The 26,254-nt window shown below is 31.6% G+C and overlaps 3 protein-coding genes across 8 annotated transcripts; 2 read left to right on the forward strand and 1 right to left on the reverse strand.

Annotated features, from left to right (window-relative positions):
- Nucleotides 1-1,673: 1,673 nt before the first annotated feature.
- Nucleotides 1,674-19,066, reverse strand: HAP2 (hapless 2). 6 transcript variants are annotated; one of them, XM_083066253.1, is made up of 21 exons: nucleotides 18,926-19,066; nucleotides 17,990-18,298; nucleotides 11,019-11,231; nucleotides 9,848-10,118; nucleotides 9,615-9,758; nucleotides 9,256-9,347; nucleotides 9,116-9,155; nucleotides 8,893-8,950; nucleotides 8,750-8,810; nucleotides 7,942-8,020; nucleotides 7,092-7,226; nucleotides 6,261-6,455; nucleotides 5,639-5,719; nucleotides 5,448-5,548; nucleotides 4,712-4,829; nucleotides 4,166-4,198; nucleotides 3,966-4,059; nucleotides 3,775-3,863; nucleotides 3,067-3,182; nucleotides 2,362-2,462; nucleotides 1,674-2,274 (listed from the first exon to the last, which is right to left on the reverse strand). In XM_083066253.1, the coding sequence occupies exons 4-21, from the start codon at nucleotides 10,031-10,033 to the stop codon at nucleotides 1,790-1,792; spliced, it is 2,208 nt and encodes a 735-aa protein (XP_082922379.1). In that variant the 5' UTR covers nucleotides 10,034-10,118; nucleotides 11,019-11,231; nucleotides 17,990-18,298; nucleotides 18,926-19,066; the 3' UTR covers nucleotides 1,674-1,789. The 6 variants fall into 6 exon arrangements, 5 of the variants coding, with proteins under 5 accessions (XP_082922379.1, XP_082922380.1, XP_082922378.1 ...); XM_083066254.1 differs by lacking the exon at nucleotides 17,990-18,298 and having other exon boundaries at nucleotides 18,926-19,065; XM_083066252.1 differs by lacking the exons at nucleotides 17,990-18,298; nucleotides 18,926-19,066 and adding an exon at nucleotides 11,920-12,356.
- Nucleotides 15,172-15,837, forward strand: LOC145953385 (uncharacterized). Its single transcript, XM_083067325.1, has 2 exons — nucleotides 15,172-15,285; nucleotides 15,379-15,837. The coding sequence occupies exons 1-2, from the start codon at nucleotides 15,172-15,174 to the stop codon at nucleotides 15,835-15,837; spliced, it is 573 nt and encodes a 190-aa protein (XP_082923451.1).
- Nucleotides 19,067-25,120: 6,054 nt separating the features above from the next.
- LOC145953386 (uncharacterized) lies at nucleotides 25,121-25,713 on the forward strand. Its single transcript, XM_083067327.1, has 2 exons — nucleotides 25,121-25,320; nucleotides 25,395-25,713. Exons 1-2 carry the CDS (start codon nucleotides 25,121-25,123, stop codon nucleotides 25,711-25,713), a joined length of 519 nt encoding a protein of 172 aa, XP_082923453.1.
- Nucleotides 25,714-26,254: the final 541 nt, after the last annotated feature.

Consider the following 26,254-nt stretch of genomic DNA (forward strand, 5'->3'; position numbering starts at 1 on the left):
AATTTTGAAAACAATATGATAGTTTGTTATATAAATTCAAATTAATATATAAAATATTTTTATGATAATATAGTTATTTGAATTAATGAAAAGATATATTAAATAATTTTTAAATTTTTTAAAATAAATTTGATTTATATGTTATGAACTTTTAATTTAACGATTGAAATGTTAAAATTTGATGTAAAACATAAAATATGTTACAACTCAGATTATCATATAATTTTCATTTATAATGATATATTAAGATTCTTAAGTAAAATAGGAGACTTAAAAGAAAATAAAGAAAATGAGGAGGTTCGGCCTTCCATTTAATAATAAATTATAAATTTATAAATAATTAGGAGGCTCAGCCTTCCATTCAAATAACAGATTCTAATATGCAAATAAATATGATATAAAACAAAACACATCAATAATACATATTCAAAGAACAAACAACTGGCAAGGGATTGGGAGCCAATCCAACAAACAAACTATTTAACAATTATTCCCACACTCCCAAGCGAGGTTTCCCACTCCCCCCTTACCTCCTGGATAAAAAGGAATTCGGGCAGAATCTCCTTTCTTTCTTCTTAAGCGGTTATTAGAACTTGGGCAGAACCTCCTCTCTTTCTTTCTCTCTTTTTCTCTCTTCTTTCTCTCTTTCTATCTCTCTAAAATTTCCTTCTCTCTAGAATTATGAATTTTCAAAATCATACTATTCATTATTATAATATTATAATTACTATGCACTATTCATTATTATATTCAAATTAATTAAATTTTAGAAATCAAATCCGCTGCCCCTCCTTCGGTTCCGCAGCCATTTACTATGCAATTGCATAGTGAAATACTATTTATAAATACGTATACATGAATAGTAAAATACATAAATAGTAAAATACGTGAATAGTAAGATACGTAAATAGTAAAATAGTAAAATATATGAATAAAATACAATTCACATAATAATCCCATAATTATTCAAAATACATAAAAAATAACCTTTTTCATTAAATAAAATTTGGGATGTTACACAATTAATTTTCACAATTATATATATATACATATATATTAATTATTAAGGTATAATTTATTTATTATAATAATTTATTTTCTATGCAACGTAGGGCACAAGTCCAATTATTTTAAAAATTAATTTATAAAACTATTTTAATAAAAATAATATATAGTTCTAGATATTACTTTATGAAATAGTATTTATTTTGGAAAGTAATTTATAATATTATTAAAAACGTTATATAAATGATTGATTCGTAATCACATGAAAATCCATTGTGTTGGAACAAACTTCACTAAGGTTCAAATGACTATTTTTCTCCATAGCTTGGTAATGAAATGCCAATAAGATTATAAAATGACATCCTACGTATTAAATTGAGATGCAAAGTCTCTTTTTATAACATTTGAATATTTTAGGTGGCGATCCATCAAAAGAGAAAACATCATTTAAACTCTTGGTTTACAGTTTCCAAATGACTTTCACATAATATTTTAGTGTTAAATAGAGGTTTTCAAAAACATAAATGTTTCCTTTACATAAAAATGTCTCACATAACATTCTAAATTTACCATTCTATAATTTTCTTTTCTAAATTATTATCATCTCCACCCTATTAGAAAGTATCAGAAAAGGAGAAGAGTACTAGTGGAAATGAGGGGGAAAACAATAAAAGGATAAAGTGTCACTATGATTCTGTGAAATTAATATTAAGTTGCGGTTAAACATTCATGTCCAAAATTAAAAAAAAATATACATTAAATTATTCATTCGAGCTACAATCTACTAAGCCTCTAGCTCCTCTAGCAGAACTTGTTTATGTTTGTCATGATTTTCTCGCTTCACTTTATCATGCTTTAGCTCCATCACTTTATCTAGTCTCTTTGAACTTTTTTGTTTCTTTTTGTGTTTGTGATGTGCAAGATGGTCAACAACATGTTGCACATTATCCATATTCTTTTTTTTATGTCCACGCTTGTGCATTTCTTTATGAATATGGTGTAAATCATCAAAATAATCAGAATTCCTTTCAGAATGCTTGTGCTTATGCTCATAACTGGTCTTTTGCCTATGTTGAGCACTATAGTTAGGGTGCCCAAGTTCTTGCTTGTGATGATGTTTGTTATCATGAAAATGGTGATGTCCCTTGTCAATTTTGAGTTTATGTTTATCCACAATGGTCTGTTCATCAGCACCTAATATATCTTCCCACCAGTCATAAAAAGGATCAAATAAACCTTCCTGGTGCAAAAGCCATAATAACACAAGCACTGCAATTTGAAGAATAGTGTTTATTAAGTTGTTATGCTAGATTTACAAAATATAGTATACTAATAGACATTGAACAAAAGTCATACCTGTCGGAAAAATTGCCAAAAATAGACCAAACAACATCACCCAACTCAAGCATACATACTGTATGTGGCACTTGAAGTCAAAAAATCCAGAGCATTTTTGTCTGTTCTTCCACCCAAATTGAGGGACAAGGAAGAAATTTGATCAAATAATTAGTCAAGAAAAATGAATCAAAATATTAAACAAAGGTTATGGTTAAGAAAGCAACATAGTTACTAATCTTCCAATATCATGCTTCAATGTGTAGTGTTTTATACTTACATTTATAACAAAATGTATAAATCACTAAGAATAGAAACATGGAAGGAAAAAAACTCAATATCAGTTTTTGGGAGTGGAAACATGCCAAAATTTTGCCAAGAATAGAACATGAAGAACATAATGAAAGACTTGATTCACATGCAAATAAGGAAAAATAAGTGTAGCAACTTTTGTTTATTATTGACTAGATTGTAAAATAATAGATTTTGCATAAAATAATCCTAGCTTTAACCCTTTATGATACTAATGACAGAATATTCGAATGATTAATAAAATGCATTCCATATGTTCAGAATAGTGAGTGCTACTCATATGTGTTCAATAAGTAGAATTTCTTATCAATGTAATCATGTGTACAAAATTTTAAGAAATTGACGTTTTGTACATTTTATGTGAGAATTTAAATTGTATAACTTGCAAATACAAAGTATAGTAGAAAATAATACCTACAACTTTTTCCACTGATAAATTCTGTTAAGCTTTTCCATAGTTTATTCCATATTCTTTCGATAGAATCAAAAAAACCATTTATACCGGTCTCTAGTGGTTGAAAAGGCATGCCCTGTAGTAACAAATGATTTAGTGATTCACAATTTGTTGTTATAACATACTTCTTAACATCATCACCAATAACTAGGATATTTTTTGTGAAGCAATCAAAAGACTAACTTTTAAATGAACTTTAATATAACCACGGGGAACAATTTTACAAAGTCAAATTAGCATTGATAGCATTTTATAATGTTCATGTTGGCTAGCAAAATTTCCAATACATCACCAAGAAAAAAAATAACATCAAATAAGTTAGAAAAGTAAGATGGTCAAGCATAAATTTTTAGCCACATCAGAATCAATACAATGCATTATTGATCACATTTCATGCAAGAGTTAAACCTAAAATTCCTAAGAGTATGAAGGCATTTTATGTGTGAATTAATCTATACAGTAGGTCCTATTCTTGTTTTAGTGTGAAAAAATCCTTTTCACATAATATGATCGGTTGAAGCCTTTAAGGATACCATAACAACATAATATCCAAATTTGGATGAGTTTCATGTTATATGGGAATACAACTACATGAATTAAACAGGGTTATTATGTTCATGTCAGAGAAAATAAAACATACTAAATTCAGGCACCAGGAAAAGACAAACCTCTGTTCCATTGTCAAGAATAGTTGATGTAGTAGCAAATTGACATTCAGCTCTATCAACTTCATTATAATCAGAATCTTTTAGTATGGCTTCATTCAAAACACCCAAAAACAAGGACACAAAGTAAACATCAATGTGTTCCTTATCCTCAGTCAAAATAAAAATGTATTAATCCTAAGCTTCAACTTTACCTATACAGAAATATTTTGAAGCTTGATCAGTGTTTGGGTAGATTTTGAATGATCGGGTCGTAATCTTGTTAGACCTCATTATTAAAAATTGCTCCTGAACCATGTTTACAAGCAAAAGGAAAACATAATAGAAAACCAATAAAAGTATTGAACAAGAAGTGGCAAAAAATAAATTGGTGAAATACGTTTTAGAATAATACCTCCATCAGGGTGATATCCTTGGAGCAATTAAACTGCAAGACAACACAACATAGCAAAGCTAAAACTACATCTTGTTGGACACTTAGGGAATATTATTGAAATGCTGCAAGCCTCAAATATATATGAACCAAATTTTGCAACTTTTATAACACAAAAGCATCTGGAGTAGCATGCATTTGTTAAATTCCTATTCTTCTCATTCTATCAATTAAACTAACTAGAGATAATTTAATAAACAATAGTTTTGCTCCTGAATCATATGGGTATGCAATGAAGAAGTGATATGGTGCTAGTGTAAACAATGAGTACATGTGAGAAGATTTTATAATTTCTTTTATAACATTCGAGTTTTCAATTAGATATCATAAGCAAAGAAATGGAATAGAACTCCACCAACTCTTTCAAGCCTTAAAGAACAGTGCCACAAGTATAGAAATTAATTTAAAGCATATCTGACATCAAATCAATGTTCGATTGTCCCTGTATAAGGAGCACTGGATAACAAAAATAAATTCAAGGTAGCACAATATAGAGAAGTAGACTACCGTCAAACTATATGATGCTTCCACCTCACCAGTATTCTTAGTTGTGATTGAAGCAACACCAAATTGAGTTAAGGCTTGAAATGTGGGGACACTAACACTTATAATCTTTCCTGGGCTCCTAGAAAAAAAAAGAACCATGTCAAACAAATTTTGAAAAGTTTTTTTCACTATAAAAATAATAATTTTGTTGGACATTACAAGTTTATAACAAACCAAAAGACATTCCCTAGTATCAATAAAAAAATAAATTGGTTGCATTAAATAATCTTTTCACCATCATTTTTAGATATTCTCTCTGCCCCTCTCACAGTATGACAAACTTTTCAAGATTTATATGTCTATTTAGGATCAGAATATTCATTATTGGTAATCCAAATTAAACATATGAAAAGGTGAAAGGAAACGTCTTCCACACCCACCCCAAAAAAATAAAACAAAAAATAGAGCTCAACAATCATCATATCATAAAATAACTTTGTTAGTAATTGACTACAAAGTCTATAATCTAGAAATGATTTTGTCATCTTACAATCTCGTTCAAGCTAACAAATAAATCTTACACATCAACTTTCGAAAGGAAATATTAGAAAAAGAAAAGTTTTCAGTCATTTATGATACAAAGCTTAAAAAGACGTGTAAGAAAAATCATGACAAATCCATCATATCAAAGGTATATAATTATATAAAAAAAATATTGTTTTGGAAGCATATGTATATGACAAGAAAATAATAATACCTTTGATATACATACTCTACATCATTTGCACTTAATTCTAACACAAGATTTGTATTGAGAACCTCTGTAATTCCTATGGAGAAAGAATAACTCCCAGCATTCTGCAAACAAAAATATAAAATAAAATAAAATAATAATTTTTAATAAAAGACACCATATTTAATATAAATACAAAATTATTGCAACGTAACTGGATGTTGGTTTATCCTTTCAAACCTTCCTTCCAAACCATAGAGTGGCACCTGATTCCTTCTCATTCGATTCAAGTCCGCCTGTTAAGGATATAAAATTTTGTTTCAAATTTTCAAAAACTATAAGAAACTTTACATAAGTTTTCAATTAAACTATTAGATAAATATAAATAATAGGATTTGAAATTATCAGAAATGAAGTATAATTAACTCGAGGGATTGTCCAATCCTTATAAGAAGTATTTTTGTCTTATTCTTAGTCAATGTGAGACATTTTAATACAAAATAATTTTTATGTTTATTGATGTAATCATACATGTCTTAAAATTATAGATAAGTGTGTATGCACCCACATGCTCAATTTTAGGTGTTAAAGTTACTAAAAGTCCTTTGTGATCCTTGTTTAAAAATAATAATTAAACATTTGGGACTCTTGGTAATGTGGTCCCAGAGCAGGAAATAAAGACAAGCAAAATACCAAAGAAACATTCCAAATATGGAATCTATATAGTTGCAAAAATATAATTGAAAACTAAAAAGAAATTGATAACAAAAAATGAAACTTACAAAAAATACGATGAGAATAAGAGTTCAAGAAAAAAAAAATTGTTGCAATACTAACCTCCCAAAAATTCCACAGTTGATTATGCAAGCAAGTCCAAAAGGGTGAAGAGCAAAAGTTTGGTTGTTGATTAAAAGCTTCATAGCTAATACCGATTTTGTTACATTCAATACCATCTAAGGTAAATCTCACTCTCTCAAGTAGCATCCACATAGAAATGTTTCTTCCCAAATCTTGTGGTTGACCAAAGCTTCCCTATCACAAGAAAAAATTTCAAACATTTTTTTAAGCTTGTAAAGTTGTGAGTCATGCCAAAAATATGTAAAAGTAGTTCATCAATAATTTCTTCCTTAACTAAACTAGTAATGTCAAGATTGATAAAAATCTATCAAGGTCCAATATTTTCAAATATCATTTTCAATTGTATTAAATCTATCAAGGTCCAAATTAACCTATCAAATATTAATGTGTGACTTAGATTAAAAATGGGAAAAAAGTTTCTAACCTAGTGCAAAGAGGAGACCGTTGAAACTAAGAGAGCACAATCCTATGAACTTGCAATTGCAATATACAAGCCTCCTTATAATTATAACATTTTCTAATATAATTTCATGTTGCAAGAATTCTTCATTGAGAAAACTCTAGAAAGTAAATAAAAAAATGTTTTCCTAACCCTTATATATACATATAGCTACAATGTTAACATTTTTGGCATGATAAAAAGGTTCATAATGCCCTCAATTAAATATCAATTCCTCTAGTATATTTTTCCATTAACATGACTTGCAATGTGTTTGATCAATAAAACAAACACATATGATATTTTGTATCACATATACGTTGTGCGTGAGGAAACATTTTATATGCCTTCAAATGTCACAAACAACGTACCTGCCTTGGTACAACAAGATAGAAATCCTCAAAAGATGGTATATTTGTATACCCAACAAAATCTCCAATAAGATTAACCCTCAAAAATTTATCACCAGAGATCATTGTTCTATTTTCAGGTCCCACCACCACTTCCTGCCAGCCAAATTATGGACGGGCAAAGTTATGTTTTAGATATACAAAAGTGGAATAGAAAAATAATATTATATATGTATGCATGCATCTTTTAAGCATTTTTACGCTCATTTTCCATTGCAAGCACATCATAATACGAAATATAAAGGATAACTAAAAGAACATAATCCTTATAATCAATTTGCCCACTCCTAACAGGTTATGATCTTAAAAAAACATATGAAAAATGAAAATATTCATTTTCATAACATTTGGAGCAAAACACGATATTAGTTTACCAGAAGAATGATGAAACAAGAACAAGAAGGACCAAAGTGATTCTGTCTATTTAAAAAAGGGTCATGTCAACAAAAGGATCATGTCATGGGTTTAAAAACTTCAAAAATTAATTTGAGTATACATGAGGGACTAAATATTCTTGAGGACTAAATTGAATTATTTTTTTATTTAATTGTTTAGAACAAAATGTTATTCTAATTTTAGCAAATGAATAAAGAAAAGAGAAAAAAGAAGGACCAACGATTCTGCCTATTTCTCATTCAAATGTAAAAGGAAAAGAAATATATTAAAATCTAGTATTTACGATCCAAGGGTTTTCCTGAGCAATAGCCAAATCGAGTATCATGTATTATGAGACAAAATATGTAGTCTATGGAAAAAGATGCATGCATATTTAAATTTAATATTATTGCATAAGGAACCAATAGTTACATACCGAAACTTGAGTTCCGCTCTTCACCTGTATTCGAACACTAAATCCCAATGTTCGTCGCCCAATGCCAAAAACATGAAACCTAAATTGATTGAGAGAGAAAAGAGAGAAGGATGTTTGAGTTGTAACTTGTAACTGATGACTAAAACAAAGAAGTTGGTTTCACTTTGTCAATTTTTAGAGGTAATTACAATTGAAACAAGACAAAACTACACTTTACAATGTAATATAAGTATATAACTAATCTTAAATAACAAAGTTTCCTCATAAAATTGTTAGAATATCAGGTTATTTACTATTAAGTAGTAATTTTTAGTTAAATTATAACTATATTTGTACATTATGAGCGTTAAGAGTTGAATTTATGGTAGTTATATTTCGTAAACAAAATGATTAACATAATATAGCTACGGGTATAATATGTCAATATTTAAAATCTTTTTGATAAATTATATTGTGCTAGATCTCTCTCTCTTTCCCTTTGTTATCTAAATCCCTAAAATTACAACGAACTTAATGAAAGTTATTTGATTATTGCAACTAAAACTTTTTTTTAAAAATTTAAAACAAATAGGAAAAAAAAAAGAGGATAATCATGCACAATGAAAACAAAAATATTTCAAAAAATATCTTGACAAGATAGCATGGAATAGGGTGTTGATTTGTATATACAAAAGGTTCAATGTAAACATGGTTTCCATGTGTTCCCATTAAGTCCAACACAAAATACATTTAAAGAGCATATATTAACCAAAATAGCCCAAATCAATCACAATTAGAATAAAAAAGAATAGGGAGGGTGGAAGCTTACCAATCACCTGGGAAACGTACACAATGTGCAGTGTTGGCCTTTCCTTTTGTTACTTTGTCAACTAGTTAAACAATTTCACTCATAATTGTTAGTTCTATGTTTCTTGAAAACTTAACAGAATATTACAACAACAAAGCACTTACAGAAGTTTCCACATGATGAAGGCATCCGCCGCTGGGGCCCACATGGACAACATATTGGCTACATTAAATACAAAAACATAGATATGTTAACCAAGATGGTTTCATAACTGTTCAAACACTTAAAATAAGATTAACATAAACAACTAATGAAGTAAAAAGTGGAGCAAGTATGTTAGCTATGACCATCAATGACTATATATAAAATTAGGTGTTAGAAAGCCACCTGAGTGTTCTCAATTATATGACCCTCTTCATCTCGCAGTCTGCAACACAAGTACAAGAAACTAAGCAGTGAAATTAGCATTGTCTAATACTATAGTTAACCTCTAGCAAAAAATAAAACAACAATAAAACGTAGCATGCCTCTCGCATATCTTCACAACATTCGCACCAGCATCTGGCTCACATTTGCGTGTTTTAACATAATACTCTTCAGGTTTATATGGAACATCCTGCTAAGAACAAACTTTAACTTAATCATACAAAATATCAAATTATATCCACACTAATCGTCTAGCTTCCATTCGCTTTGAAAATAGAATCATCCAAAACCAAAAGAAAATGCTAGATTAGTTCTCAATAGTAACAATAAATAATTATTATCACTCATATAATCCAACATGTATATACAATTGCAAATATATATGTATTTGAATGCATCATACCGTGAAAAATTAGTTGAAAAGAGAGGCCAAAAAGGCTAATAAAGAGGAGTATCATACTCTTATGTATGTTAACTCATACAATGCATATGCAGAAGTTTTGTTGACCGTTATCACAGGCGGAATCCGCAATGTCTGCATCTTTCTGGTTGAATTTTCCTCTACTTCCACCAATTCTGCAACAATTGAAGCCTCTCCTCCACTCTACACCATCATAAAGCAAGTTCAAAACGAGAAAATACAATGCATAACGTGGCTAATTCACTTAATTGAAGACAATGAGAATGATTTACCGAGTCACTGGGAACAGCCATGTTGACTACAATTTTGGTGGTGCAATTGAGATTATCGGAGTTGGAGTTCTTCTCGCACTTCTCCAACTTGGATTTGGAGATAATTTGAGTTCCAGCAACATGAGACGCGAGAAAGGAAAAAGAAAGTAGGAAGATGATAAGGGTGACACACGAACGCAATGCCATTTTTGGGTGGTTACAGTTTTGAATTGTGGAGTACTCTTCTAATTGGTTAAGGAAGAGTAACGAGCTTTCAACATATATCTACATTCTGAAATGGTGAAGTTGCAGTGGTAAATTTAATGTGATCTTGATTATGATCAACAAGATGCCAAATAAATTAATGAGTATTCAAATAAAAGTATCAATAATCAATAATAAATAAATAAGAGTATTCAATGACATTAATAAATTATTCAAATACATGCACAATCAAGTTTTACCATCGAAATTATATAGATCTAGAACAACACGTAAGGATGGTTTTCTTGGGGACATGAAAGTGAATGTGGAGAGAAGAAAGAAAGTGACATAACATGCAAAATAGAGAGAAGCGATTTGGCGATTATTCTTCTTCAGACAACAAAAGCAAAACAAAACCACTCCAAAACCACTCTAAACAAATACATGAGTGTAGTTTATTAAATTTGAACGGTCAAAATTAAACTAAAAATATGATATTCTTTTTAATGGTCATGCAGATATTAATATTAAATATCTTTTAATACTGGTCATACATCATATATTTATGTGAATTAAATTTATAGTTCTCATATATTTTATAATAAAAAGGTTATCACTTTGTTCAAGATATACATATAGGTGAAAATCGAATTATTTCATTCGAACTCGTTCTTTTAATGTGTGTTAAAATTTTGTAACTTTTTAAACTGAAAAACCTGTACACATTAAAGTATGCCATGTTATATTGTCAATTTTCATTGCCGAAATGTTAAGAACTAAAATGCCACTAATTTGAGGAACCAACAATTGAATCTGGCATGTTTGTGGTGTAGGAATTATGGCAAACACCACGAGTGCGTACCAATTAACATATCATTTACACATAGGGAATTCTCACATACGTGTTTCGAAAAACAAACGCCAACTTTACTATCACAAAAACATTCAAATCATATAAAAAAAAATTTTAAAAGCGTAGTTAGGTTACCTAACAGAGAGATTTCGGAAAAACAGTATTAAATTCTTTGAAATTGAATCTCAACGCTATGAGTTTGGTGGAGCCACTGTAGGTAGCGATTTTGGCAGCAACGAAATGAAACGGAAGAATGACTTTGAATTGAAGGAGGGAAGCAATGTTTGGGCTTGCCACACTAGACCCACACTTCCACCAGGCCCAAAATGTTTGTATCTCTGTTTAATCCTGCGAACAATAAGCCCAAAAGAGAAAATAAAAACAAACCAAGATATATAATGGGGATAGATGTATAACTCCTTATAATTGTTAGCAGAAAAATACACTTGCCTGTATTGTATTAAAAACAAAAAATAAAGAAAGAAAATAAAGAGAAAGTACTCATAAAAAAAAGATAGTTATTGAAAAATAAATAAAGGACAAAATAATCCATATAAAAATGAAAACTAAAAGTAGTTATTGAAAATAGTATCCTCTTATATATTAATATAGATTAGTATAAATTTTCTAGTAGAACCGATGTACTTCGTGCCTCTATATGTATATTATCTTTAAATTAGTGAGATCGAGATACTTCATGCCTTTATTATAAATAAAAATTAAATAATAAAAATATATGAATCTAATTAATATTATAATTAATTTATTAATTTCAATTTTTTAAATTTAATTAAAAATATTTTTAAAATTTTTTAAAATAAAAAAGTATAATAATCTAAAAAAAAATAAAGACCAAGATAATTACTAAAAAGGTTCTCTTTTATACAAAACTACAATAATGAAAATGAAATAGCCCTAATCAAAACAGAAAAGACAGAATTGAATCCGAAATTTAAGAAGCATAGAATTGAAAAAACCCTAATCGTGAACGCGCAATCATCAAACGTGAAAAACAAAATTAAAAAGAAATTCGCACCATTGTTGTTTATCTCCTTGAAAGACTGAGAAGCTTTTCCCACAGAATCAGATATTCTTCAGTGGTTCAGAAATGTTCAATCGTATTGAAATTTATGTTTCAAAGGTTCTTCTATCGATTAACACGCAAACGGAAAGGGAAGGCGCTATATATATAAGAAGTTGGCGTCCGTTTCAGAGTTGGCGGAAGGAAAGACGAAACGTTATGACGGCGTTAGGGAAGAGGTTGTTGGACGGAAATTGTGTCTCTGGCTGTGACTCACTGCATCCCCTGTTTGTATCTTTGGAGCGTTTTAATTAAATCGAAAATAAAATTTGCAGTGCAGCATTGAATATTATTATAGATTATTATTATTTATTTTTATTATTTATAACTAACGTAAAAAAAAAAACACTTTCATTTTTCAAATGTAAAATAAAAGTGAATCATTAACTATCTAAAAGAATAAAACGAAAGTAATTTGTTAAAGATATGAATAATTTTTAGATAGTTGTAATTATAGTTGTAAGAATAGTTTTAAGCGATTTTGAAAAGTAAAATAATGAAAAGCTAAATAAATAATGGTATATAATCCTGCGAACAATAAGCCCAAAATGTTTCATTAGTATAGAATATTAGTATAGATTTAAAACAATTCATTTATGGAATAAATTAATTTGTTGGCATATAATCATATAAATAATTTTACACAACATAATGTTTTGCAATCATAAAATTTTCTTAATAAGAAGATCAAATAAGAATTCCACATTAGGAAGATTTTTTTAGCTTTTATGATAGAAATTAAATATCATTCTGCTATTATTTTTAGTTAACATTAACATGAACTAAAACATATATCAAAATTAATAAATGATTAAATTGAATAATATCATACTTTTCAAAAATAAATTTCAATTCTTTATAGAATACATCATCCATTATTTCAGTTTAAATATATCATTATACAAAATTTTATAATTTTTTAAAATTATTTAAAAGTCCATTAAATAAATTCAAATTAATTAAAATACTTTATCAAAAATTTTATAAAAAAGTGCACATATTATAATACTACTTTTCATTATTTAAAAATTTAAGAATAAAATCATCTAAAAAAAAATATGTACAACAAATCAAGATATTCACTTTATTAAAAAAAATACCGTTTTTCATTTGTACAATTCGTAGACGATATAATACTCTCAATTATTAAAAATAAATAAATTAACAATTTTAGTAACCACTGTTTATTAATTTTGAATAATTGATCCCAGTATTATATTTTTATTTATTTATTATTTTACTTTTAAAAATATTTGGAGATGTTTCTTCTAGTAAATCATAATAGCTATATTCAATAATAATAAAATACAAAATAATATCATGTGAATCTTTTGAAAACTAAATTGAAATCACTTATTATGAAAAATCAATGTTAAAAGCTTGAAAATATTTAGAGTTTAAATCTTATTATTATTTATCTTTCCAAAATTTATCGTCTTGTTTTATCCTCGACATGACGATAAGAATTGAAAATTAACAAAACTTTTGAATAAATTATCAATTTGGCTACAAGAATCACTCTCTCCTAAATAATTATTAAATCGTACTAAAGTTATATAAGTAATTCTTAAACTATTATAAATCGTACTACACAGCTTCTCAAATATTAAAAAACCCTTTAAATTGTAGTATTTTAACTTGTGTATTAAATATTTAGTATATATAACAAATAAAAAAAATATAAATAAAGACTAACAAGAAAAAGGCACTATGTGCTTGCATCATGTATTAAAAGAAAAATAATAATTATAATATTTTTAGAGTAAAATAGAAAAAAGTAAAAGCATGAGAAGTTCCTCATTAAAAAAAGGTAATATTAGAGAATTAAACAAAAGGAATAGAGGAAAAATGAATTTCACAAAATAAGCATGAGTTCTAAAGAAACAAATCAACAAATATCAACACATATAATTTTTACAAGAGTCAAAGAGAGCATGATTGAGGGAAAATGAATTTTACAAAATAACATGAGTTATAAAGAAACAAATCAACAAATATCAACACATACCGAATAATTTGAGATGATTTATATAGGTACAAACAGGTGCCTTAGGACATTGTTATTGATTTAATTTAATTTCCTTAGAACATTAATATAAATATTATCTCTAAGACCACGTCATTAGAATAAACCAATAGTGGGCAAATCATGATAGATGAGGTTAGAGTACTTGAACTTGAATGAAATATCAGAACACAATATTAGATTATGTCTACGTTTTCCTGTTCTTTTGTTTTAGAATCCTTTACCTTTTCTTTTATTTCCCTAGACAAATAAATAACAACCAAACTTTTTTCCATTAGTTGGGTTGACAACATATATAGATAAGAAGATCCTATTATGCTCTATAGCAAATCATGTTTATAGTATAACTATTGAACTCAAAATCTTTATTAATGATTTTGCTTATGATTTTTGTTGGTCTCTTTATGCTTTAGTGTATTCTCTGTTTCATCTATTCTTCTTATTGCAGTTTCTACAAATTTTCATTAGAAATAGAAAAAGTCAGTTTTCTTTGTAAGAAGTCGTTAGAAGTTAACTTTTTCTATCTCTAATAATTTTCCTATAAAACAATTGCAAAGAGAATTTTCCTTATTTCTACCTGTAACAAGATAGAAGCAAAAACATGAAAATGAATAAAATACAGTCCACAAAATCTAATCAGAGAGACTGATACATAACTACTATTCACTTTATGTCTCAATCTTTAATCAGTAAACAAACTTACAGAATCAATATATGAAGTCAATGTAATCAAACAAATGAAAATGAAACCCCGATCAATAAGAAATCAAAGACAAAATCAAACAATTGAAAATGAAACCCTAATCATCAAGAAATCAAACGGAACCTGGGTCTAAAAGAGAAGAAAGGCAAACATGAAGTAGAAAGAGAGAAGGAAAAAGCGAGCAAGAGAACGAGCTGTTAATAAGTGATATGGTTGGTCCACATGTTTAAGGACCGTTATGTTTTGAATAAATCCATCGTATTGTTAGGAAACAGAGCGTGATATTCGCTTAGGTAGTTTTGCAGTTTTCTATCCTCATGTAATGCTATTTATTAGCATTAGTTATTATTCAATGAATAAGACTTGACTTCTATTTTTTCATCCCTTATATTCACAAGAGTCTAACATTGTGGTATCAGAGCTCCATCACGGGGCCTGATCCTAAGCAGCAACCGCAGTCTGCTCAGCATAACACGCAATGACGTCGGAAAGCTCGTTTGTGCAGCCTGCTATACCGAAGTTTGACGGGCATTATGATCATTGGGCACTGCTCATGGAGAATTTCTTGCGTTCAAAGGAGTATTGGGGGCTGGTGCAGAATGGCATCCCTCAATTTACAGAAGGCACAACGCTTACCGACGCATAGAAAAAGCACATTGATGATCAACAATTAAAAGATTTGAAGGTGAAGAACTATCTATTCCAAGCATTAGATCGTCCGGTTCTGGAGACAATTCTTAAGAAAGATACAACAAAAGATATATGGGACTCATTGAAACAGAAGTACCATGGCACTTCCCGAGTCAAGCGCGCCCAGTTGCAAGCACTTAGAAGAGAATTTGAAATCCTTCACATGAAGGAGGGAGAATCTGTGAATGATTATTTTGCTCGCACACTTACTATCGCCAACAAGATGAAAGCTAATAGAGAAGACAAAGGTGATGTTGCAGTTGTTGAGAAAATTTTGAGATCCATGACGCCTAAGTTTGATTACGTTGTGTGCTCCATTGGGGAGTCTAAAGATACCGATACGCTGACCATTGACGAATTACAAAGTAGTCTCCTTGTACATGAACTCCGCATGACGTCAACATCTCAGGTGATGGAAGAGCAAGCCCTGCAGATTGCTCATGCAGATCAATAGACAACACAGGGACACAATCGTGGTGGTGGTCGTGGAGGCTTTGGACGACGAGGAAGAGGACGCGATAGATTTGACAAATCCACTGTGGAGTGCTACACGTGTCACCAACTTGGACATTTCAGTTGGGAATGTTCAAATCAAAGGAGAGAAGCCAACTATGTTGAGAATGAAGAGGAAATGCTATTGATGGTCCACAATGACATAACCAAGGCAACAGAGGACATTGTGTGGTTCCTCGACTCTGGATGTAGTAACCACATGTGCGGGAAGAAGGAATACTTTTCAGATCTTGATGAAACTTACAAAGATTCAGTCAAACTGGGCAATAATTCCAGTATGACAGTAGTTGGTAAAGGTAATGTTCGATTACGCATGAATGGGACCACATATATTGTTATTGATGTCATCTTTGTGCCAGATTTAAGGAACAACTTACTCAGTATTGGTCAGTTACAAGAAAAGGGACTTAGTATTTTGTTCCAACATGGCAAGTGCAAAGTGTTTCATCTTGAAAATGGCTTAGTTATAGAAACTAAAATATCTGCCAATCGCATGTATTTATTGCATGTTAGCTCTCCCCCAGCCAAATCTACTTGTTTCCACAGTGTTACGAAGGATAAAATGCATCTTTGGCATTGTAGATATGGGCATTTGAGTTTCCAGGGGTTAAATACGCTTTACCAGCAATATATGGTATTTGGTTTACCAATGATGAAAGCACCAACAAATTTGTGTCAAGATTGTTTGATTGGGAAACAATCACGAGATTCATTTCCAAAGAAGAGTAATTGGAGGGCTACACAGGTTTTGCAACTAATTCATGCAGATATTTGTGGACCAATCACGCCTATCTCTAACAGCAAAAAAAGGTATTTGCTCACCTTCATTGATGACTTTAGTAGGAAGACATGGATTTATTTCTTAATTGCAAAGTCAGAAGCTCTTTCTATTTTTAAGATTTTTAAAGTCCATGTTGAAAAAGAAGCTAACTCATTAATTAGAAGTTTGCGCACTGATAGAGGGGGAGAGTTTACACTACAAGAAAATTACATATTAGCGAGGGACTATTCCCTCGCTATTTCGTCTCTAATCTCTCGCTAATCAGATTTGCGACGGAATAGTGATGAATTTGCGAGAGACCATTCCCTCGCTAAATAAAGGTAGCTAATTAGCGAGGGATTAAATCCCTCGCTGATCTGTAGCAAAATCCATCGCCAATCCCTCACTAAGTTCCTCGCTAATTATATTAAGGATGCTTACTATTTGCTCGCTAATTTGCGATCAAGCTTCCCCGCTATTCCCTCGCTAAGGAGTCGCAAAATATCCCTCTCTAATTTGTAGCTAATCCCTCGCTAATGTTCCCTCACAAACCCCTCTCTATTCCCTTGCTATATTTTTTAGCTAAGGCCTTGCAATTCCCTCGCTGAATATCCCTCGCAGACCCTTCTCTATTCCCTCGCAATATTTCCCTAGCAATTATCTCGCTATTCTCTTGCAATATTTCCCTAGCAATTGTCTCGTTATTCCCTCGCAATATTTTCCTAGCAATTGTCTTACTATTCCCTCGCAATATTTCCCTAGCAATTACCTCGCTATTCCCTCGCAATACTTCTCTAGCAATTGTCTCGCTATTCTCTCGCAATATTTCCCTAGCAATTGTCTCGCTATTCCTTAGTTATATTTTCCTAGCTATTTGCTCTTTTTTCCCTCGCTATTTTGTCTTTTACATGATATGCCTCGCTATTTCCTAGCAGATCCCTTACTGTTATGTTTTGGTTATCATTGTTAATCCCTCACTATTTTGTCGCAATTTTATTTTTAATATTCATATATTCATCTTTACCTGCATTTTTCATACTATAACTATCATAATTGTTTTGTTTTAATATCAAGATTGTAGACCTGATTTTCAGATAGCCCAAAGATAAACTTGTTAGCTGAAAAGTAATTTTCTCTGATTGCATCAGGAAATAATTTTTCTGGGATTGGCTTACAGGACCAAATAATATCGAACTTAACCTACAGCAAATTGTTGTGAAAGTGTGACCATAAAATTAATCAATGCAAGAAAAATACACTCAGAATCAAAAGAAGGCTTTGCTGAATACTGATGTGAACAGAAACTCAGAAAATGGTGCGAGTGGATTTTTACCTGAGCAGGGTATTGCTTCCCCACTGCTGCAAAGGCATTAGGCACAATATTTATAGCCCCATCACAGGAAGCCTTAAACACACCGTGAAGTTGTCTCTTCTCATATTCAATAAGAATAAAAAATCATTCCGGCTTTAACCTTCTCTACAAACTGGATTTCAGTTGACAGAAGGCCAAATAATCCCCTGCGGAAGCTTTCTCTCTTTGTGTCACTATTCGAAATAAAGATTGCACCAAAATCTGGGTCTTTTCCATTAGCATTATTGTGCTTATCACTGAATCCCATGGCGATATATTTACTACACTACGCTGTCACATTAGAAAATAGACAACACGATTTGCATTGTGTAAATATAGTCACACAACAAAACAAACAGCTTTCAACTGTCAAACATCAATCAGTATTCAGCAACTTTAAATGCTAACCCTAAAGTTAAATCCCATAGTTAAAAAAATAAAATCATAATCAACAATACACAATAACCTCATCCCAAACAACCATCAAGCAATTGATTGAGAAACACTTAAAAAAAGGAAAACAAGGCACATTCGCTACCATCACAGCATAACATATGTTTTCACTTTTCACTTTTTCAGTCCAGTTTTATTAATCCAGTCCAAACAAACCTAACCTAAAATATTATTCATCTTTCTTTCTAATTTAAATTTTCGAAACAAAAAAGATTTAATCCCGTCTCACAATACAAACAACGACTGCATAGTTTGATCGGACTAGAAACAAACAACCATCGAAAAGATTCCATAAATACGATAAAGAACACAAAAAGAACAATCCGCAAACCGTGGAGCGAAGCGTGGTTAGAGCGGCGACGATGACAACGGATTAAAAACGCAAAGAATAGAGAGAAGAGAATGCATGTACGCGATAACGGAAAAGAATCGATGCGGAGTGAGAATGGAAAAGTGGAAGCGTACCGAAGAGGGTTTGGGAGTGAGACGCGATTGTGAAGAGAGTAGTAATGTGACGGGTCTTTCTCATTTGCAATACACAACACAGTCGTGCGTGACGCATCAACGAACCGTTCTTATAGAGGGAAGGAACCGTGCAAATCTAAGTGGGATAATATAAAAAATGAAAATAAAAAAGAAAATATAAGGGTCGCGCTTTTTTGGATTTTCGATTCCACATGGCATGTGTATCCAGCTGCCACGAGGCTCTGGTTTGGGCCTTGGCTTACATAATACCCCACCAGATACAATAAATAGAGATGGCAAAAACGGTATGGTGTCTAAACAGATAAACTTTTTTTTATTTTTTGTAACGATTTGATAATATTTTTTAAATCTTATAGTTAAAAACAGTTGTTTTTAGATTTTTAATCTAGAAGATATATTTTTTCGTTATCCACTTTTTTAATATTATTTTTTTATTAATTTATATCTAAGGATAAAATAATATATATATATATATATATATATATATATATATAAATAATTGTATTCTTTAAAAATAATAATTATTCACTTTTTAGGAAAATATTATTTTATTTTTTAATAAAGGCACGAATTGTTTTTTCTCCTGATAGTGTTTATAATTTCATTAATGTGTCTTTTATTTTTCATAGCAATAGATAATAAAGAATAAAGAAAATAAAAGATATAATGGTCAAAATAAGAGTTTTTAACCGTAGAAATTAAAAAAATACAGTTTAAAAAACTTTTGAAGCTAAAAGGATAATTATTTTTTTTAATAAATACTTATAAAATTTACTTGTTTATAAACAAAATTAGCTTATGTATAAATTAATTGTTAAAAATTCATTTTAACTTCTCAAAACATTAACTAATACATAAATTAATTTTAACTTTTTTTTTCTATTTTATACTCTATAAATGCTTTTATATATATATATATATATATATATATATATATATATATATATATTATAAATTTGATGCAAGTACTCTAAAAAGAGTTGGTTTAAAAATTTTGTTACAATTTCTCTTATTGGTTTGATAAAATTGATTTTCTTTATATATATTAATTATTAGTTATTAAATTATTTTTAATGGTTTAGGATTTAATAAAAAATAATTTATAATTTTATTTAATATATTATATTAGATAATATTTAATAATTTTTAAAATTAATATTAGATAATATTTAATAATTCTAAAAATATTTTTAAATATTCAATAATTAAAAATATTAGATAATATTAGTCAATTTGCAAGACTTTTGTTCTCTAAATTTGCGAGACATTAGGGTATTGCAAGCAACGTAATATCTTATTTGCGCAAGATTAACGACAATACTTTTCCCTCACTAATTTGCGAAGGATTTGCGAGGGATATACTTATAACTCATTAGCGAGGAATTTGCGACAAGAAAACTCCCTCGCTAGATGAAAAATTTATTTTTTTTTTATTTTGGGTCATAATTTAGAGAGGGATTTGTTAGGCATTTGCGAAGGTTTCAGTTCCTCGCTAAATAAGCACTAACTTTAGCGAAGGATTTACGAGGAAATAAAGGTTGGTCGCAAAATGTTCTTATTTAGCGAGGAAATTTAGCGAGGGATATAAATCCAAGTTATTTCCTCGCTAAATTCCCTCTCTAATCTGCAAAATTCTTGCAGAGTTTGCGAGGGATTAGCGACAATACTTTTCCCTCACTAATTTGCGAAGGATTTGCGAGGGATTTGCGAGGTATTTGCGAAGGATATACTTATAACTCATTAGCGAGGAATTTGCGACAAGAAAACTCCCTCGCTAGATGAAAAATTTATTTTTTTTTTATTTTGGGTCATAATTTAGAGAGGGATTTGTTAGGCATTTGCGAAGGTTTCAGTTCCTCGCTAAATAAGCACTAACTTTAGCGAAGGATTTACGAGGAAATAAAGGTTGGTCGCAAAATGTTCTTATTTAGCGAGGAAATTTAGCGAGGGATATAAATCCAAGTTATTTCCTCGCTAAATTCCCTCTCTAATCTGCAAAATTCTTGCAGTGTTTGCGAGGGATTAGCGACAATACTTTTCCCTCACTAATTTGCGAAGGATTTGCGAGGGATTTGCGAGGTATTTGCGAAGGATATACTTATAACTCATTAGCGAGGAATTTGCGACAAGAAAACTCCCTCGCTAGATGAAAAATTTATTTTTTTTTATTTTGGCTCATAATTTGGAGAGGGATTTGCAAGGCATTTGTGAGGGACTAAGTTTCTCGCTAAAGAAGCACTAACTTTAGCGAAGGATTTGCGAGGAGACAAAGTTGGTCGCAAAATAGCGAGGGAATTTAGCTAGGGATATAAATCCAAGCTATTTGCTCGCTAATTAGCGAGGGATTAGAGAGGAATTATATCCCTTGCTAAATTCCCTCGCTAATCCGCGAAATTCTTGTAGTGTTATCTCTCAAGACTTCACCAATTTTTGCTCTGACAATGGTATTCGTCGATAACTTACAACTGCATACACTCCACAACAGAATGGGATTGCAGAATGCAAGAACCGAACTATTATGAACATGGTGCGAAGTATGCTCTCAGAAAAAAAATGCCTAAAACTTTTTAGGCTGAAGCTGCCACCTGGTCTGTACATATCTTGAATCGGAGTCCCACATTAGTAGTGAGAAATAAAACGCCAGAAGAAGCCTGGAGTGGAGTCAAGCCTTCAATTAAGTATTTTCGAGTTTTTGGATGTTTATCTTATGTTCATGTGCCTGATGCTACACGTACCAAGCTAGATTATAAAAGTAAGAGTTGTGTTTTATTAGGGGTCAGTGAAGTATCAAAAGCTTATAAACTTTATGATCCAACTTCACAAAAGATCATCATCAGCAGGGATGTTGTGTTTGATGAAGATAAAGGCTGGGATTGGGATAAGAAGTATGCAGAAGTCATCTCATGTGATTTAGAATGGGGTGATCAAGATGTGGATGCAAATGACGAGCATGAGGTTGTTGATGTCGAACATCAGGTATGCCATGATACCTCAGAACATGATCTTAATATCTCACAAGAAGATATTGTTTCCTTTGATTGCATGATAGTAGAACATACCACTAGTCCCGTTCAAAGGTGTAGAAGACCACCCCGCTGGATGGCAGACTACGAAACCAGAGAAGGACTCTTTGAAGACAGTCCAGAAGCTAATTTGACTATGTTTGCATCTGGTGAAAGTGACCTCACAAACTTTGCAACTGCTGTACAAATTCCAAAATGGAGGCAAGCCATGGATGAGGAGATGAAAGCAATAAACAAGAATGACACATGGGAGTTGATGGAACTACCTGAAGGAGCAAAGAAAGTTGGAGTGAAGTGGGTTTATAAGACCAAACGCAAAGAGAATGGAGAAATGGACAAGTACAAAGCTAGACTTGTTGTGAAGGGGTATGCACAAGAGTATGGAGTAGACTGCACTGAAGTATTTGCACCAGTGGCCCGCATGGAGACAATTCGCTTGGTGGTAGCACTTGCAGCTCAAAAGGGATGGACACTTTATCAGCTAGATGTAAAGTCAGCTTTCTTGCATGGAGAATTGGATGAGACCGTGTATGTAGACCAGCCTTGTGGTTATGAGCAAAAAGGGGCTGAGCATAAAGTATATAAGCTGAAGAAAGCCCTTTACGGGCTTAAACAAGCACCACGTGCTTGGTATAGTCGCATAGAAGCATATTTTCTGAAAGAAGGATTTGAGAAGTGTGACTATGAGTATACTCTCTTTATAAAGAAAGAAAAGGAAGGTACCATATTAATTGTTAGTTTGTATGTTGATGACCTTATTTTTACTGGCAATGATGAGTTGATGTTTGAAAAATTCAAAAGCTCCATGAACTTGGTAAAATGAGGTACTTCTTGGGTCTTGAAGTAATACAGCGAACAGATGGCATTTTCTTATGTCAAAAGAAATATGCATTAGAAATGTTGCGACGATTTGGAATGGATAAAAGCAATCCAATACAAAATCCAATTGTTCCTGGTGTTAAACTCAAAGGATATTTCTGGTGTAAAGGTTGATATGACTTATTATAAACAAATTGTAGGAATTCTTATGTATCTAACATCTACTCAACCCGATATGATGTTTGTGGTGAACTTAATTAGCAGGTACATGGAGAATCCTACTGAATTGCATTTAATGGCAGCCAAACGAGTGCTCAGATATTTAAAGGGAACAACTGAGTTTGGCATCTTCTACAGAAAAGGAGGAGACAATGAACTTCTAGCTTACACTGATAGTGATTATGAAGGTGATTTGGATGATAGAAAAAGTACTTATGGTTATGTTTTCTTATTGTGTTCAGCTGCTGTTTCTTGGTCATCAAAAAAACAACCAATTGTAAGTTTATCAACTATAGAGGCAGAATTTATAAGTGCAGCATCATGTGCTTGTCAAGCCATATGGTTGAAAAGGGTGTTGGAAAAATTGTGTGGTATGCAAAACCAAGCTACTACTGTAATTTATTGTGACAGTAGATCTGCTATTGAACTTTCAAAGAATCCAGTAATGCATGGTCGCAGTAAACATATTGATGTCCGATTTCACTTCCTTTGAAACCTTACCAAGACTGGAACTGTAAAGATGATGCACTGTGGGACACAAGAACAAATAGCTGATATTTTGACCAAACCGCTGAAGCTGGATACCTTCCTGAAGTTACGCAAATCACTAGGAGTGTGCACAGAATCTAGTATAAACTGATATAATATATATTTAGTTTAAGGGGGGATTTGTTAATAAGTGATATGGTTGGTCCACATGTTTAAGGACCGTTATGTTTTGAATAAATCCATCGTATTGTTAGGAAACAGAGCGTGATATTCGCTTAGGTAGTTTTGCAGTTTTCTATCCTCATGTAATGCTATTTATTAGCCTCAGTTATTATTCAATGAATAAGACTTCACTTCTATTTTTTCATCTCTTATATTCACAAGAGTCTAACACGAGCGAGGGAGGAAGAGAGAAGGTTCGCAGAAAGAGGGGTCGGAGCGAGCGAGAGCTGGGTCACGCAGAGAGAGTTCGCGAGCGAGGGTTGCACATTTGCTTGCAATTTCTTCACTTTTCAGTAGAACCATAACGATTGCATGCGTTGTTCATGTTTTTAGGTACGTTAAAAACATATTTATTTATAAATAAATTATATTTATATATTCAGGAAAATTACATTTATTAAACAAGAAAAGAATGAGATGTTCATATTTTGATAAAAAAAAAATTGAGAAAAAGGAAAATGTTGATCAAAGGGAGAAGATTAATCGAATGTAGTGAAAACTATAAACAGTTGGCACATAAATAGAATTGAAACATTGCCTTATCGAGAAATGGCCTAAGCTACTTTGTAGAAAATATTACAGGGAAAGAAACGGAAAATGGAAAGGGGAATACCTTGCAAATTCTGATGACGTCCAATGAGAGTGAAGGGTTTGTGGTTGTCGAGGGTTTATGCAGAGGGTTTAAACTTTTTGGTTAAAAACCTCTTTTCGTCCCTTATAATATTTAATAGTTTCAATTTAGTCCCACTTTAATTTTTTGTTTCAATTTAGTCCCCAATAATTAAAATCGTTCCAATTTGGGACTTCCGTCCAAATGATTTAAACGGTGTTAAGTCTGGCTGACGTGGCGACCACTTGGATGCCGACGTGGATTAACCATGGGCACTGGGATGCCTACGTGGATTGACCATTGCCACGTGGAAAAATTAAAAAAATTAAAAAAGTCATAATTTCATTTAATTGATACGTTAATTTCCCACGTGCTTGGGAGAAGGTATTTTGCTTTAGGGTTTCACGAGAGAGAAGAGAGAAGAGAGAACTCGATTGGTTCACAGGAGCGTAAGGTATTGGAAGAAGAAGAAGGCGCATGCATTGACGATTGATTTGAAGAAGAACAAGCTCTAATCGGGTAAGTATCTAGTTTAGGGTTTTTTGTTTTATTCGTTTAACGTTTGATTGAGGGTCTTTTTGGGGTTCAGTGTTTGAGTGGTCCCAAACAATGGGTCCGTGGCAACTTGTGGTGTATTTTGGTTATTGTATGAAAAAAATGTTATCCCATTGGTTTTATGTTGTTCTGTGGTCCCCGAAAAATGTGGTTGGGTGTTTATATTTTATTGCTTTCGAGTATTGGAGCAAGTCAAGGTTTAAGCCAAATCCTAAATTTGATACTTTGGTTAACAACATGAGTGAGGCTTTTAACTCGGTCATTGTTGAGGCTAGAGGAAAACCTATTGTTACCATGTTAGAAGACATCCGATTGTACTTGATGAACAGATGGGCTAAAAATAGGATAAAACTTACATTACATGAAGGAGATATTCTTCCTAGAATACTTAAGAAGATTGAAAAGGAAAGCAATTTCAGCAAATGGTGGATACCAAGGTATATTTCACAGGGTTTGAATTGTTTAAATTAACACATTATTGGTTTATAATGACTTAACATATTATTTTCAGTTGGGTTGGAGAGCAAGTTTTTGAGGTCAAAAATGTCAACTTGCAAGTGCAGGAATACAGCTGTAGAAAATGGATGTTGACTGGGTTGCCCTGCTGCCATGCTATATCATGTATGAGGTATATGAATTTGGATCCAAAGGATTTTGTGCCACAATATTACAAAAGGGCAACATATGAAGCTGTATATCAATCAATGATATATCCAGTAAATGGCCAACAACTCTGGACCAAGACATGGTGCCCTAATGTTCTTCCACCCCCTGTAAGAGAATGCAAGGACGCCCAAAGAAAAGAAGATATTTGGAGCCATGGGAAGTGAAGAAGGATGACACTCAATTGAAAAGGACTGGATGTTGGAGAAAGTGCAGTAGGTGCAAGAGTTTTGGTCATAACAAATCAACCTGTAAGGGAAACCCAAGTCATACACCAATACCAAATGAAACACATGAACCCACCCAACCATCTCAACCCATCCAACCATCTCAACCCACCGAACCATCTCAGCCCATCTAGCCATCTCAACCCACCGAACCCTTTGAACCGATCAGGGAGAAGTTGAAGCCCAGGAAAGCACGACCACACTGGAAACCATGAAAAAGTTTAAGATTGTTGTTTGTTGCTTTTAGACTGTATTTGGGATTTATGATGTAATATTTTGTAATATTTTGTGTTTGGACTGTATTTGGGATTTATGATGTAATATTTTGTAATATTTTGTGTTTAGACTGTATTTGGGATTTATGATGTAGCAGATTTTTGAGATAATGTTCTGCATGACAATAGTAACTGATAATGATATGACAATATTATGTTTATGATCATTGTTTGATTTATATACTATTAACTTCACACTATTAACT

Source organism: Cajanus cajan, chromosome 11, assembly GCF_000230855.2.
Source record: "Cajanus cajan strain Asha chromosome 11, NIPB_CcT2T_4, whole genome shotgun sequence".
Classification (NCBI taxonomy): domain Eukaryota; kingdom Viridiplantae; phylum Streptophyta; class Magnoliopsida; order Fabales; family Fabaceae; genus Cajanus; species Cajanus cajan.

Excerpts from the sequence above, each read along its gene's own strand:
- HAP2 (XM_083066253.1), bottom strand. The coding sequence starts at position 10,033 with ATGGCATTGCGTTCGTGTGTCACCCTTATCATCTTCCTACTTTCTTTT. Across the intron at positions 8,811-8,892 it reads TTCATCATGTGGAAACTTCT|TTGACAAAGTAACAAAAGGA; the intron begins GTAAGTGCTTTG and ends TTGTTTAACTAG. Across the intron at positions 2,463-3,066 it reads ATCAGTGGAAAAAGTTGTAG|ACAAAAATGCTCTGGATTTT; the intron begins GTATTATTTTCT and ends GTGGAAGAACAG.
- LOC145953385 (XM_083067325.1), top strand. The coding sequence starts at position 15,172 with ATGACGTCGGAAAGCTCGTTTGTGCAGCCTGCTATACCGAAGTTTGAC. Across the intron at positions 15,286-15,378 it reads CAAAGGAGTATTGGGGGCTG|GTGAAGAACTATCTATTCCA; the intron begins GTGCAGAATGGC and ends AAAGATTTGAAG.
- LOC145953386 (XM_083067327.1), top strand. The coding sequence starts at position 25,121 with ATGAGTGAGGCTTTTAACTCGGTCATTGTTGAGGCTAGAGGAAAACCT. Across the intron at positions 25,321-25,394 it reads AGCAAATGGTGGATACCAAG|TTGGGTTGGAGAGCAAGTTT; the intron begins GTATATTTCACA and ends TATTATTTTCAG.